The sequence below is a fragment of the Saccoglossus kowalevskii genome, chromosome 4 (assembly GCF_978046115.1).
Source record: "Saccoglossus kowalevskii chromosome 4, keSacKowa6.1, whole genome shotgun sequence".
NCBI lineage: Eukaryota > Metazoa > Hemichordata > Enteropneusta > Harrimaniidae > Saccoglossus > Saccoglossus kowalevskii.
Window position 1 is genome coordinate 23,733,412 of NC_140644.1, and position 16,857 is coordinate 23,750,268.

General features: G+C 35.9%; 1 protein-coding gene across 2 annotated transcripts; it reads right to left on the bottom strand.

Moving 5' to 3' along the window:
• Window positions 1-6,209: 6,209 nt before the first annotated feature.
• On the bottom strand, window positions 6,210-16,175 carry LOC144346466 (carbohydrate sulfotransferase 8-like). Of its 2 annotated transcripts, none has more exons than XM_085498555.1 (5): window positions 16,088-16,175; window positions 13,172-13,258; window positions 10,314-10,407; window positions 9,771-9,868; window positions 6,210-9,473 (listed from the first exon to the last, which is right to left on the bottom strand). In XM_085498555.1, the coding sequence occupies exons 2-5, from the start codon at window positions 13,181-13,183 to the stop codon at window positions 8,661-8,663; spliced, it is 1,017 nt and encodes a 338-aa protein (XP_085354681.1). In that variant the 5' UTR covers window positions 13,184-13,258; window positions 16,088-16,175; the 3' UTR covers window positions 6,210-8,660. The 2 variants fall into 2 exon arrangements, with proteins under 2 accessions (XP_085354681.1, XP_085354680.1); XM_085498554.1 differs by lacking the exon at window positions 16,088-16,175 and adding an exon at window positions 15,481-15,712.
• Window positions 16,176-16,857: the final 682 nt, after the last annotated feature.

Genomic DNA, 16,857 nt, shown 5'->3' on the forward strand with positions numbered 1-16,857 from the left:
ACCAACTCTGGCTCGATTTAGTAGTTCTGCATAGCTTGGAACTTTGCATTGTCTGACATTTTCACAAAACATGTTTTGAATAGTTTCCATAAAAGATGACTGTTGCAAACATATGAATGTTTCACTGGTTTGAACTGAAAGAAATCTCCAACAACAATGATTTTGTAGTTTCCAAATGGCAAATCATTATCTGCAATTTCACACAATCTACGATGAATGAAGGTGAGCAAAATGTCGCTCACCATGCTAATTTCATCAATAATAATAGTATGTACACCAACAAAATGATTTCTAGTACGTGATAATGATGCTGATGATAATGAATTATGTGTAACTGGTATTCGTAAAAAGTTATGAATAGTAAAGCCATGAATAATTCTTGCTGCAATGCCAGTAGGAGCACAAGTAAGCACTGGCGACACGCCCTGCACATGAGCAAGAAAAAGCTGTAGGTAGGTAATTAAAAGGGAGGTAAGATGGGTTTTTCCAACACCTGCACCACCTGTTATAAACAAATGAAGTCTTTTTGAGAGAAGAGACTGATAATGTTGTTGGACAATTGAGAAAACTCTTGATTGAGATACAGATAAGCTTGTTAATTTTTGTTGAAATTCTTCAGCAGACATCTCACAAACTTGTTAGGAATTAGTATGAAGTTCTGTGTTATTACAGCAAGTGAGTAATGAATTTCCATCGTCTGTTATATGAGGAGCAACATCACAATACAATTGTGAGTGGTTGTAGCAAAAAAACCGGATTTGTGTTATTATTGTTATCTACTGTACTAGGAGTAACAGTGAAACTTAATTCTTCATGTGACAAACGAATGCGTCTCAGCGCATTTTCCATATCTTCAATCATTGACAAATGTCTGTAATTGAATGTAGTATCTAGGTGATCGTATTTTTTACAAAAGCATCACGGGCATTGCAACAAGGTGCAATGAGAGTGGATTCATTGTGATGAGGAAGTAATAATAACAAAAGTGAGTAATAATAATCATCACTGAAAGTGGAAAAGCGAGGAAATCTTGATACTGCTGTTTTTGAGCGTTCTTTAATCCAGATATTAAAAGTATGCAGAAGGAAACGTTTCAATCTAATTTACCCTCATGTTTAGGTGCTGCACATCTTTCATACCATGAAGCAAAAAAAAGTGAAGTGTGCATAAAATCGGGTCAGTTATGATAATAATCAATGATGTTTGACTGAAATACATCAGTGCTGTCATCTGAAAGTAAGGAAGTTTGTGAAAGGGGTTTTAATATGCGGTAACGTCTGAGGGGATTATGTGTGTTCAAATGTACAACAGTTCGAGAACTTTGAATGAGATGTAAATTACTCAAGCGAAATGCAGTCTCTTGTGCACTCATTCGACGATGACGTAGGACTCAATATCCAATTCGTAGAATTTTTTGAATGTAAGAGATGGTTTGGCTGATGTGATGCCATTGATAAGACTGGCTAAATGAGTTCGCAATTCATTAGGTTCAGATTTACAAAGATATGCACATACATAGTATGCTGATCCAATACCATTATTAATCAGCTGAATATCCACGTTTGCTCTCCAGTTGGATTAACAATTGGATTATACGTGTAACCGATTGAAATAATTAGAACTTAATGATTTCATACGATTAGGAGTAGGTTCTAACTGAGTATGTATTGTAAGTCAATAGACCCAGAATACGATAGCTAGTACATGTTAGTGTATGTATACCAGCTGGTGTTTATTGATACTTGAGAACCCACTATCAGTTGGTGAGAGTGACAGTTAATTAGTGTTATGGCTAGTGTGTGTGAACTTCAGTTAAAACTACAGGGAAAGTAAGAATTAGGTCAAAGCCAATTATGTGGTAATTAGCAAATATTTAATGTTTGAAGTTTAGCCGTAGTATATCATAGATTATTTGTGATTTTTATTAGGAGTTTTTGAGCATTGCTTAATCGCTTCCAGAATTACTGTGTTTGCAGTAAGTTTCCTATACAGAGTACTATAGCTTTCTTGGTAGCTATGGGGGTAACCGTGGAGACCAAATTGAAGATGAAGATGAAATCACTTATTACAAGCAAGTTAATGGCTACTTAGTACTAATTAGGGCAGACATTAATTAAAATAGCTTAATAAGGAATTGAGGTGATTAATATTAATTAGTTGCGAAATTAAGAAGTTAACTAATTAGACATATGATAATAGTGTATTGACGTAGGTTTCTTTATTTTTTATTTTTATTGTTATTGATAATCACGCACAATTATCCAGTTTTTCAAAGTTATAAGCACATTCCAGGCAATTTCCCCACTTTTTCAGAAACAATGGGCTGAGCTGTGTTTCACTCCATATAGGGATTGGGGAATTTTAGAATCATTAATATCTGTCGAAAAGTACACCGTCATTATCAGATGATGGACTCCTTGTAGTTCCCAGAGTGTCGACAGTGTTTTGGGACAGCTCTGTGGGAAGCAGTTGCATTCCTGCTTAAACCAGGAGTTAGCTGGGATGTGGTTCTCATATTCAGAGAGCATATGAGAAGTGGAACTCAGAGAACTGTGTGTTCGGGAAATCGGACCGGAATCAACGTTTCCAGCTGTATTTCAAGATTTCCCATGCAACGGGAGTGAGTGAATCTCACCCTGAACTTTTGGTGACTCTGTGGTGACATCAGTTCTCATCCTTTACAAGAACAGCTGACTGGTGACATCTGATGGCAGTTGTAACTATGTTGATATAGGGTACAGTAATTCTACCTCTCAACTTTCTACTTTCAAACTGTCTGCTGAATAACACTTGTACTGTGAGTTGGGATTGGTAGTCAAGTAGTGTCCCACTGTACAGAGAACTATTTTTGAATTATGACGATTGATTATGACTATTCAGAATTTCTATGAATGAACTTTTGATAACATTGTTGTTAAACAGCGCCCTCAACGCTGTACCTGAATAATCTGTGGACACACGCCCGTTGTTGAATAGCGCCCTCAACGATGTACCTGGGTAATCACACCCAGGCCACGCCCGATTTCGTCGTGCAGCGCCCCCAACGGTGCATTGTGTCAAATCTCAGGAACTGCACACAGAAGCTGACTGTGAGTGAACTGTGACCTGATGTGAACATCGATGCTGAATTGTTGACGTATTCATGTGTTTGTTACTTATTCACACTTGTGTTTTTGATCGATTGATGGTTATTTTTCATTTATTGTGGATAACATTGGCTTTGTTTAGGGACAAAATATCTGATTGTATTATTCATTGAGGGACCGATTAGCACATTTAAACTCAAACTCTAATTAGCTAAGGTTAGGTTTTCTCTCTTTCTTTGATATCAGGATATCAGGATATCAGGATATTTCTCTTTCAGGATATCCTATCTCACATATTTATATGCATATACTAATTATTGTACCTTCATTCATTTACTGAAGTAGATTGCATTAAAGATTGTGGAGTTAAAGTGCCTGTGTGTGCCGCCTAGTTTTGTTGCCCCTGCTTCCGGCCTTGGTGACTATATCGATGAACCACATGTATCTTTCCTGTGCCGAGCTCCAAAATTTATCTTTCCCGTACACATTTGTCCCACTGAATCAATGATCTGTGAGGCTTTGTGAACGGTGTTGTTACATACGCATTAAAGTTGTATTGTCTCTTATTTTAATTTGAAAGCCTTTGAAAATGTGTCAATTTGCTATATCAACCAATTAAACAAGCGCGGTGTTCGCGAGAAATCGCATTTCGAGACTATAAATCCCATGATGCAATGCTGCTTAGTGTGCTGCTTCGGGTGAGTGCGCAGTCACGTGGACCTAGGGAGTACTACATTTTGCTGTCGGCCATTGTATTGTGCATGTCTTGCGGGAAAATCTAATCTGATTCAAAATTCACGTGCAACTGCAATTATGAAGAGAAGCAGGCCACCATTTAATAAAACTGATTCGGCGAAGAAAAGACGTCGGAGTGAAAACCAAAAAAACAACCGGCAAAGTCTAGTGCAAATTGGAAATTTGATTGATGGGAGTCGTTACGGCTTCAGTATGCAAGCCAGGGAAGTGGATGTCATGTCGTCGATCACCGCGACGTTGCTAAGTATCTACTTGATTGGAACGTTTTTATTGTACTTTTTAATGTTTTTATTTTTGGTTTACAATATGAAGAACGCTTCCGAGGAAAGCTCAGCTGATGTTTTGTAGAGTACAGTGTGATTTTAGCCGACGTCAGTCAGTATCACTCGTAGCCGATTTTTTTTTTCAATCGATGGCGACATGTTATTTTTTTTCTTGATTTTTGTCTTAGATTCATGTTGTCTACACCGGTTCATCCTCATGCAGATTGTCTCGCGTTCGACGTAGAAGCGTCAACAATTTCACGACAAAGGTAAATATATCATCAGGCAAGGAAATAGTGTTTGTTAGGAAGGGATTGTACCCAGCTGTTTTGTTTTTTGAATAGGACGATTCACAACAATTCTAAACTACCGGATATGTTTTGTTTCCCGAGTTACACATGTGATGGGCTTCCATGCAATTTTTCCGTGCATTGCAGGAGTACAATTGAAAATAAACATGCGCTATAATTTGTTCACATTCGTGGTCATTTTGGAAGGCGAGGAGTTGAATGATGTTGTGTACAATGCAATACATTGTAGTATAAATGGCCGATGTGATTGACGTATCGCCGAAGGATCCCGACATGTACCGAAGTTCCCACTCTCCAACATCCGGGAACTAAAATTGTCTGATCTGAATCTGGGAAAAAGCGCAAGCCTTAGCTACTGTGCCTTCACTAGTTCATTCAGATATTCCACCTGACGTGAGAATATACTCACCCAAGTACAGCTAAAGAAAGGCAAGACTCTGCCTTCACTTTAACGTGTTTTATTTTACTGACCATTTATTTATTTATTTATTTCAGTGACGATTATGAATGTCTGTCTGGAATTGGGAATTTAAAAGAATTTCCTCAAGGGCAAGTATTAAAGTAATTGTCCATTCACTTGAGATATTTGACGAGTTAATAAATTATAATTTGTTGATGTAGTTTGATGTTACAGCTTGGAATTTTTTGTAGGGATTCCGCCAGTATATGTACAAGAAAGACAGCACCTGAGAACCTGTCTTATGATGAAGATTTTTGCCATTATGTTTCTGAGTAAGTTCCCATATTAAAAGTATTATTTATTAGTTTTTTAGAGTCTGTTCTTTAAATTTATTTTCAGTTAATGGTGTGTTTTATAACTGTTGAGTTTTTCTTTGATTGTACTTATTTTCACTATTTTTACTGGAGGCATTTTCTGCTAAATCAAATTATTTTCTTTACATTATGTGCGAGCATGAAGCTGAGAACGAAATCAGTCCTTATGGATATTTTCCAAAACGAAAAATTGCCAGTTGTGGCGCTGTTCAATACTTCTTATGCAGCAAGATTACCCCCTGCATGTGTGACGCATATAAATTGGATTGTTCAGGATTACTTCAAAGTTGAGTTCCTGTTATTTGCACCGGCTCTTCGCTCGGCATTTCGCGTTCCTCAGCAGCACGCACAGAGCCTTAGACTGGTTTATTCTGCAGAAAATTCATTGCTATTAAATATTCATGAGCACATATTATAATGAAGTGGGCGCGGAAATACGTGCATAATGAGGTCAACATGGTAAAGGTCACACTGCAGACCCAACATGGCGGCACGTTGAAATTCGAGTTTGTCGTAGTCGTCGTTTCTTATTCATCACAATGTAGATAGAAATGTAACTCGTACTGTCGTAGAATTGAAAAAAATCGGCTGCTACAATCAGCCGACGTCTTCTCGGTCAGAGGTCAGTTGAAGAGACGTTGTGATTGGCTTAGATGATTGTCAGTTAGAACACTCATTAACATAATTACCCGTTGAAAAATCGACGGGTTCCTACAGTGTCGATAGAGGGCCATGCAGAATAAACCAGTCTGGGTGATTTCGCAGTCACAGGGATTTCGCGCTAACACCTCCATTTCGCGATTTTTTTAATTTTATATAAACTACAAAAACAAATTAATCGCCCCGACTGCGCCAGTCTAACAGAGCCCATATAAATACGTGTTACAGTGATGCGCGTCTTAACAACGTGGAACATATTGTGACGTAGCTCCACCGATGATAGACTATTTTTCGTACTTTGCGAGATTCCACGTTATGCGTGAAATCGAACGTAAAAACAGGACAAACAAAGGTCATCGTAGTGGCAACTAATGTTTTTTTGACTTAAAATTAAAATACAGTAATAAAATGCATGATTATCACAAAATATAAAAATCAAAATTTGTGATGGCGCATAATACCAGCCAACAGCAAGCAAATACATTAAATCATCACACTAGTTTTGTCCCAGCAGTTTTGGGAACTAAAAGACGGAAAACACTATGGCGAACAGGTTAATTTACAAAATACAAAATAACGGGCAACGAAACTAAAAAATTCACCGTCCGATCGATAGACAACAGACTTAGCCAAGCGACCGCATCTTCTGATTCAGTTCAGCGCTCGCTGTGACTTCTCTCCCGTGACTGCTATTCAAATCAGATAATACAGATCTTCGTCCAGACTGTTCACGTGTTGAAAAAAAAGGTTTTGAAAAAAACACTAGCAAATGACCTTCCGTGAATAGTAGGACAATGTATGGTAATGAGGTAATGTGACTCCTCCCAAAACTTAATAATGAATATGTAAACCATGACGTCACTTTGGCGCGGCTTTGTCACGCCTTGAAACACTGTTTCCTATTGAATTCTGGAGCATTATTTCGTACTGAATTACGTCTCAATACTGCAAATCAATGCTATATGTCATGAGTTATGGCCAATTTATTGTTAGTATTAATAATTAATGTATACGTCCATTGAAAAAAATGTTGATGGAAAAAACAATGACAAATCACACGTTTCTTGTAGAGTAATGTTTTCTACCAGAATGTCACGTGTATATTTTTACATTTTGAAATAATTGCATGCCTGGAATTTAAATTATCTTTTACATGTACATTCGCATTTGTGACTTCACGTTACAAATGTTTGTTTCAGACTTCAGCTGTCGAAGCTTTGCATGTTTGGTAGTTGTATATAGTTGACTAACACGTTGGAGATTGTTTTGCATAAATTAATTGCAAATTAATGTCATATTATTTTACTATTACTTGGCGGCCAAATACACAAGACTATTTATAGCATTTTATTTTTTCATCGTTTGTCTATTTAACTGTGGCAATTCTTGAAGATAACAGCAGTTTTCATGAAGCAAATATTTGTTTTAATGCTCTATATCTACCTAGGAATTGGAGCAGGGATTAGGAATTCACAGAAAGAGTAACATTTGTTCTAACAAATTGTGTAGACTTTGGCAGTGTGTAAAATGCTTATGGGAAAATGTCTTCTGAGCACGTCTAACACACTTTTGACGCATATTTTGGGAAGTTGCTCTGTGTCACTGACAATGTGAAATTCTATAATTAACCTGAATATTCAATTAAAAATGGCAGCCAAAATACTGTTTAATGTCGTGTGAAAATAAGTGATCACATTTGCTTGTCATTCATTCGAAGTCACTTGTATCATTTACTTAGCAGCAAATACAAAATAAACTGAAATATAAACAAAATGAAATAAGTTGATATTGGTTTATGTGATTGAAAGGATCGAAGTCAAAACAATTATCTGATATTAATATTACTAGAGAAATTTACGGGGAGGTGGTAAATCTATTTCCGGACAGTTGGAGTCCATCATTTCAACTTGGTATCCAGTGTGTGTTGCTACGATAAGGTGTGACAAGTGACACATGCTACAACCGGCATTCTGTGAGACTTGTATGAACTGCTCTGCGGTCTCCTGCTTCCAGCAGTGCCCTCCAGAATACCATCGTTCCTCAGCAAGCAATACTCCTGTATTTCTTCGTTGTTGTGTTACAGAAGCCATTGACTGTCGTCCATTAATACATCCTGGAACTGCTAGTTATCACCAATGCACACTTCCCTAAGCATTCCCCTATTTTATGTGCTTTATTTCTTGTAATTATTTTGAGAAATTATTAGGGCGAAAACAGTGCATTGATCAATTCTTTGGTATTTTTTCCCGTGAGACTATTTCTGAAAGTTTAATGACTCAGAAATGGAGAATGTTGACTGATTTTTTACAACTTCAGAGAGATTCATGAATAAATACCATTTGCACGACACTTTCAAGCAACACATAAATTTGGAATATTATGAAAATCTGCGTAAGTAGTTTTCCGGGTTTCAGAAAGGACGATTACTATGCCACATATTAATATTCAATTGTTTCAAAATATTAAGTATACCAGTGCACATGAATGAGGGGTCAGAGATGTTGTTTATTTAGTCCAATTTTAAATTTTGTTTACACCTAATAACACCGTGAAACGTATGAATTATCTAATGTGAAAATACTATTCATTTTTCATTAGAATTTATAAATTAATAATGCCGCAGACATTTTCAGCAGTTTACAACCTTTGTACACTCTTTTGTATTGTAATTACGTTTTGTTAATATGCGTTATTATTTGTGTAACATACATATTTGTGTAACATATAATATGTGAATACTGTATCAATATTATTTCAATTATTGCTGCTTATTGTGGTAACAACGTGTTCACTATCACAAAAAGTAGGTCTTAAAATAGTTCTTGTGGAAAAGAATATCCAAACAACTTAAAGTCCATTTTATATAATTCATATAGTTTAATTATGTCATCTGGTGGAATTTGTGAAAAGTATTTTAAATAAATATTTTCATCAGAACTGTTAGTTGCATGAGTACTGAACTCAGGGAAAGATAAATTGGTAACGCCAATGGATTGGAGAAAATAATTTGATTCCTCTACAATATTTTCGAAGTGACCAATGAAATCGTACGAACGTTCGCACAATGCACATATTTTATGCTGGAAATCCCAATGGACGTTAAAACTAGTCTTGTTTTCAGAGTTTAACAGAAAACGAACGAATTCAGGAAACTTAACGCGCAGGTTACGGGTGCTACCATATTTCTTAGTAGTTGCATTGGAACGATAAAGAGATATTATTTTTCGTCCTGTCTTTTCAAAATCATCTTTGTCTGGTATTTCAAATTTATTTCTGTATGCAGACAATAGTCGCTGAAAAGGGTGACGAACAAATAAAAATGAAGTGTAGTTTTGCATTTTATGTTCTATTGGAGAAATAGTTGAATAATTATGGGCATGCACTTCAAAGTGGTGAATACCAAGTGTACTGTTGCGAACTCCTGATAAAACTAAAAATACGCGTTTCCAATTAGTGCAACCAACTTTTGGAATATAACAGTATAGGATATTATAATCGTCATTGATGATAGAAGTATTCGCCTCCTTGGATTGGTGGTAGTATCTATTATCTGATTTCATATCTGTGCAAATCCCACGGAGAAGCTCTTTACGTTTTCTCTGTATTTTGTCCATTTCTCTACTCTGTATGAACAAAATAACACATTCATTTTAGGGAATATAATTTACACAAATCCAATGATGTGTGATTGCCTTTAGTTGTGTGCATGTGAGTATTATATGTAGTAAATGATTACTTCAACGAAATTTGAACAAGTTTTTGTATATTCATGCTGCACTTTCACGCTATATTGCACAGACCATGCTATAACAAGTGTATACGCTATAGATGATTATAGATCACGCCATATAATACACATTATGGACACACATATACAAAGAGCTGCCAAATATATCTGATACTGATAAACGAAAACGTACCATTCCGTCGCCAGCGACGATTTGTGATTTGTTAACTATACTATTTTCGTAAGCGTGTTCCTGTGAATCGGGAACCGTTTTCGGCAGCTTGTACTTCCCTAAAAAAACAGGCATATGAAATGTTCGCATTCAACGTAGAAGTAGTATAGATTTGTAATTGACGTAATTTATATACGTGCTTTTCAATAACGTGCATTCATTCTTCACGTTGGCCTAATTTGTTATGCTGCATATATCAAGTTTCAAACATAGTTTTGTGTTGATATAATTTATGACTTTTTTTTGCAAGCTCATCACCCTTGTGATTTAAGTCAAAGGTAAGATAACGACAAAGTTGTTTGATAATACTAAATTAAATCAGATATCATACATCACTTTATGCGTACTAATTTCAGACATCGCCCTCAATTTTATAATACCGTAACTTCATGAATCAATAAATCAATCAATCAATCATCACGTGGTATGGCGACATATTCAATACGACATTTGTCTTGTATGACCACAATGTATTGATTAGTTGAATAGTCTCGTAGTAGTTACCTGTGTATCCGGTAATTAGATATACAGCTAACACCATACAAATAAACAGGACCAACATTGTTTGTAGTTTACCTTTACACCATTCCATGTTTGTCTATACATTAAAATATAAAATATAATCTTACACTATAAAAAGTGATTTTTTAACAGATTTAGATTAACAGATATAAACCCTTATTTGTGCTCGGCAAAAATTGAATGAGGGCGCTAGCTACATGTACATTGCAATTAACAATTCTGACTAAACTCTAGAGGGAGCTTCCAGCATACCGCAGTTGAATGTAATTGTGTTGGTACTAGCCCTGGATATACGGCGTTATTTCCTTGCCATGGATTCTGGTTGCGTGGTTAGCTTGTCAATAAAGTTTTAGTATGGTCATTGAGTTTTCCCAATGTTAGCCATGTTATTAGCAAACTATACTACGCTGTGAAGCCTGGCATTTTTATGCACGATTCCTTGATTTATGAAGCTGTTTATGTCACAGTCGGTGGCATGCATTTTCTGACGTCCAGTGAATTGTTGGGATTGTGACGTTTGTTGCACACACGTTTCAGCAATTAGCTTGGTAATTCCTAATGTATAATGCAATGTGTTCAGGTTTCTGTGGTAGTATATGGCAATGTGTTAGCTCAAGGTGTGTAAGCAAAGTTTAAAATCTTTCTGTTATTCCATAGAATTTCCAGGGCTGCTAGCTAAATATATATAAATATGTTTCGAGAAGATGGTACTGTCCTTTGACATATTTATCTGTGTAAATTTTCCATGTAGACAAGTTTTTCAGTCGATAGGCAGTGGCGGATCTAGAGGGGGGGGCAGGACGATTCATATCATCTGGATTACACATAGCTTCTCTGCGATTTACGCTCTGTAATTTTAAGCGAAGCTTGGCGCCCCTACACATTATCTGGATCCGCCACTGTCGATAGGTATGCTTGTTTCTATGCTACTACTACTACTACTACTACAGTTATTGCTTTTCTGCAAGATTGGGCACATGACAAATTTAACTACCTGTCAATAAAATCATCTAAAAACATGTGCTCTGATTGAGAAATATGTGCGTTCGTGTTTGGCTCGATTGATCACAGTGTACCACAGTAGTTTTGTGTGTATGTTATAATCAATCATTATATTGGAATCAAGCTAATAGTTCTTGGCTGGAAGACCTGGTAGATATATAATCTGAGAAGTTACTAAGCTTTAAATAGGTAATTGTGCAAGTCTCCAACGTTGAATTGGGATATTTTATCTTGGGAATATACTTATTAACATGAGTTGTCTTTCCACATATTATTTACTCTGAAACTAATCAATGAGGGTTAGGGGATAATATTGGTGGAATGTGGCAACACTGTCCACTTAAATAAAAAGCGATAAACAACAAAGTCAATTTTGTATCATCGTACACAGCAATACACCAAGTTTACACATGAATTATTTGAAAATTGGCATAGAATGGGTCGAAACCATACGTTGCCTGGGAATGTTGTTATTTTTTTAGTAATTAGTAATTAGATACAGAAATATAATTCATATATATGCTTTTCTCAGACTAAATTGTAGTGCGTTTGGAGATTGAATGAGTGTTTCAGGGTCATAAAACAATTGGTAACAATGAACGACGACTTTTCTGGAATCGTATGCAATAATGATCAGATCAATGTCGATCTCAATTTTTGGAGGTTTTGATGAATGTATTCTGTTAAGCGGCTATATCACAATCAAGTGTACAAAAAAAATTATGTGTTACGGTGAAACTAGAAAAGAACTATTATATTTTTATGAAATCTCGTGAACTTTTCAGAGCACTTGCAAGACAATCTTCGAAATAAAACAAAAATGAAAAGAATCTGACCGAAATTGACCAAATTACGGCTTATTTTAGTGCCCACAATAGTACAAATTTCACGTTACGAGTGTTCACTCGCATTTTTATCATATTTTCAAGCTAATTATTTATTTAAATTGGGTCCTACAATGTTTTTGAATAATACTGCATTGAAGATATGTATATCAAATATTGTTTACACCAAAGTAGCGTGTAGCTATGGTGATGATTCAAAAAATATGAAAAAATGTATGAAAACACCCCATTGTTCCACTTTCTGGGCATTTAATGGCTTCCTATATAAAAGTAGCTGTAAACAAAGCAAATTAAACATTCAGCTACACAATATTTTGTGATAATAAAGAGATTATACCCATAAATGATAAAAATATGGAACAGTGCAATCTTTTAAAACGTATTTTTAAATATCACCAATATGATATTGACTAAAGATTTCTTTAAAATCATGTAGTTTACGTACCCCCGTATTGAAAAATAAAATAACACACGTTAGATAAAAACATTGTAATTATATTAGGCACCCATGCCATAGTCTGCATGGATAAAATGAGTCTTCCACCCAAATTACCTTTATTGCTAGAACAATGAATAAGTCCAAATGTAGTGTACGTCCCCTATGTACCTGGTATATCAACTCATCCCTTCTGCCCCAGCAACAGCTTTATTAGTAGAAAACAAGTTTGTACTGATTGTGTGTAGCATTTATGGAAGCACTGGTAAAAAAACATGCCTTTAAGGAGCTAATATTAAAATATGTCAATAATACAAAATGCGTGACAATTAAATTGGACTGTTATGTTCTTCAAATGTCCACATTATTCCCCATTCACCATTGGTACTTAGTCAACAAAATGTAAAATTGGTTAAGCAGATGAAACAAATTCATCATATCTCTAAGTATGTATAAAGGGGTACGTACACTACATATTAAAACCCTACTTCCAAGAACCTTAGTTACACATTAATATTAGTACTATTCATGCTATAGTTTATGGTATGGATACGAACCTTAACTTTCATAATATAAAAGCAAATGATTTTTCCATTTTCACCATTTGTGGCGCTGTTACTCAGCTTTACCGTGACCTTTGAAATCTGAAAAATTTGGAAGGAGGTAAGCTTCTATTTCTATCATTCAGAATCAATTTACAAATACTGCACTTTTATGCAAAGATGAACACCTATTAGGTCTTTTTCATGTTCAACCACACACATAAACTTAGGTGAAAAACAGCCACACAAAAAGGACGGACAACACACAGGTGGGTTCGAACTCATAAAGTTTCATATTACAACTGTTTCAATTAGTAAAATGCAACTTTTTAAATCCTATGTATTGAGAGATCATAATCAGCATTTGTGTTTTTTCAGAACTAAAATTAAATAAAATTATGGAACGTAGATCTTCAAGAATATGCGAGTTCAGAGACAGTGCTAATAACGTGCAAAAACCCTTTGAAAAAAAGGCGTCAGAGAGAAAATTTAAAACAAGATCCAGAAAGGTTGGCAGCTGTAAGAGAGAAGGAACGAGAGCGTCTAAGACAGAAAAAGAATACCTAGATAGTCATCCAAAACTCAAGCAGTAGCAAAGGGAGTTGACGAAACATGCAAGAGAATGCTGATCTGAACAGCAGGTCGAGAGCAGCAACTGTACGTGAGAAGCAGTACCGGGAAATTTTACGGAAAAAAGAGGCTGAATTAAAAATACAAGAGCAGAGATTAAAGCGTAGAAGTGAGGTACATGGAGTACAGAGGTGGAGAATGAGAATTAAGATGGGGAAGTGTGAGAAGAAAACCCAGTCTAAAAGTAATAACCAGTCACCTTTCTTATCGCCGTCTACAGAGATACGTACCATGAAGAAAGCTAAATGTGCCTAACCAAAAACTCCAGAGAAAAAAGCTAGAGTGATCCAAAAGCTTACAGAGTCACCAAGTTTTAAAAGCATCCTTGAAGGAGGAGGTGTCATTTTAAAAAAACAAAGCAAAGAAAAAATTACAAATTGGGAAAGCTGTGATTACATCCCTGAACAAGAACCTACAGGAAGTGAAAATGAAGAGCATATTCTGGTTTAAAAAACATAGTGCTGATCTCTACCAAAAAAATGCGAGGAAAATTACGTGATCAACTTAAAGTGAGGTGGAGCATACCACAGGAAAAATGGTGGATGCTATCCAGAAGGAAGGACAGTGTGCGTGAACAAGTGAAGGAGTTTTATTTGAGTCCTGGTATCAGCAGGGAGGTGCCTAAAAAGAAAGCTGTTGTCAAGATCAAGGTTGGGGGCACCACATGGTGATGACACTACAGGATGCCTTTGAAGTTTCCAAGAAAGTCAACCCAAATGTGAAGATTCGATTCACCACTACCCTACCCCTACATTATGCTTAATGTACGTAGGTACCCCTATGGGTATTGTTGAATTGCAAATGATATGGGTTGATCTGTTTAGCTGCCAAACTTCTGTTATTTTCTGCCTTGGTTTTACTGACAATGTTTTTATTGTGAACTATTGTTGATATAAAAGGTTTTAAGCTTGATGTGAGTCTTTTTTATTTAACAAACGCTAGCCACAGAAAGATAAACTTGATATTTTTTTTCACAAACAGATGATAGCAAATGACCATATTATATATATTATTGACTTGTTGATACATTCTAATCCAAATTTGCTTTCAGAAATTCAATATTTAAATATTATAAACATCATGTACATTGTATGTAGAGTATGTGCCCAGTTACTGCTTTATAATAGAAAAATGTCTGTAAGATTATAATGGGACCTTGTTGTGCTCTAATATTTCAGAATATCATACTACAGATATGTGGCATAAGTAACAAAACCTTGGTTTACTCTTACTACAACCTTTATTTTTGACCCCAAGTGACACCCTTTTGTACAGTTGATTGTGAGTATAGCCGTAAGGGCATTAACACAAAATACAGTCATTTAACAAGATGTACAATACAACAGAAGGATTTTGAGTGTAAAACGGTCATAGTCAAATCGCGTACTCCACTAAACAGAATGCTACTGATGTGAATTAAAAAAAAATATGGCCATGACTTCTACGAGAAAAGAGACAAATAATTGAAACTACTAAAATATTGGTTATAAAAAGTGATACTGTAGCTGCAGTTCTGTAGCTCGCGAAAATAATAAAAAACGACTGTTTACCGCCCGGTAAAATAGGGTAACTCGCATAGGATTGAATTGTAGCTCCCTGGTTTCGCGTTAACACCGCGACGAACGAAATAACCGACAGCGAAACCAAGCGAGCTACAGAACTGCAGCTAGTGATAGTGAATATTACTTCTTAACTGTTAAGTAAACATTTGTTAGAAATCCAAACTTTGCCCTGAAAAATTCCCATCGCACATACTGATCTCCAAGTCGAACAGTTCCAGAATCAACAAGTTTCCGTTGCCGTTTTTTTTTTCGCTGAATCACTGACTGTAGGTCGACCACGTTTACCGGGCATGACGAACACAAAAAACATACACACGATAAAAACAAAAAATGGCGGTGAGCCTCGCTTTCACATTAGCTCGCGACTCCCTAGGTCAATCGATTTCAATAACAAAGCTGAGTAGCTGACGTTCGGCTCTTTGTTTACGGGTGGGCCACCGAAAAATAAAATTCTCTCCAGTCGCTGTCTGTTTCGGGCTGATTTCTCGCTATCCGCGCATTTTCACAAGCCCAGATACCTCTCAATAGACTCTAAATAGTGAGTTCTAACAACATTACAAAGACTGAATCAAGATACCCTACCCCAACGGTGATGCTCTATTCTACTCGTTTCGAAAAAGGTGTTTGTGTTTCTTGAAATATAACAGGGGTACAACATTCATATTCACACACGATGACGATGTTACTTCTATATTGTTCTGTGGGCTAGTCGTTTGACCATAAATGTTACAAAACTTACCGGGAAACGTTTCTCGCCGAGTTAGCAATTTCTACGCCGACTCGGCAACGCACGCAGTTAAAAAGGTATGACGGTATGAACGTGTATTAATTATTACCAAACTACGAGTTAATAAATAAATATTTTCTACGGTAGCCCATAGTGACAATCGCGAATATGTAACCAATTGCAACCGACTTAGCAACGTCCGCGATATGTAAGCAATGTTCACGCCGATATAGCAATTTTATCGGCAACTGCCACAGTATGCAAGCAATTTTCTTGTTCACTCAGCAACTTTCAGCGCCGACTGCTCATCTTTCTGCGCCGATATGTAACCATTTTTCTCGCAAACAAATTCTCAGATAAAATGTTAGTAGCAGATTATATAACCGATTATTAATCAATAAATTATTAGCTAAGTAATTCAATTAGTGATAATGACTGGAAAGTGGTTAATAATTTAATTACCTTTATAATTGCTTTAGTGGTAGAAATCATTGTCAAAACATAAAATCCAATAACTGGTAACCAACTAAGAGACCACAAGCCACATAACTGTTTTAATGTTGAATGCAAATTTGCAGAAAATAGTAGATTGTCATCACAAGTTACTAAACTACCCCGAAACCGTAGCTCTATTGATATTTTAGTTTCCTTTTTATCAAAATTGACCACACATTATTAACGATAAGAAAAGTACTTTGATTTGAGAATGGGTGAACTAAACATGATATGTCGTCTGCATACATTACAAGTTGAACAAAATTATGTCATTATTTTTTTGTTTC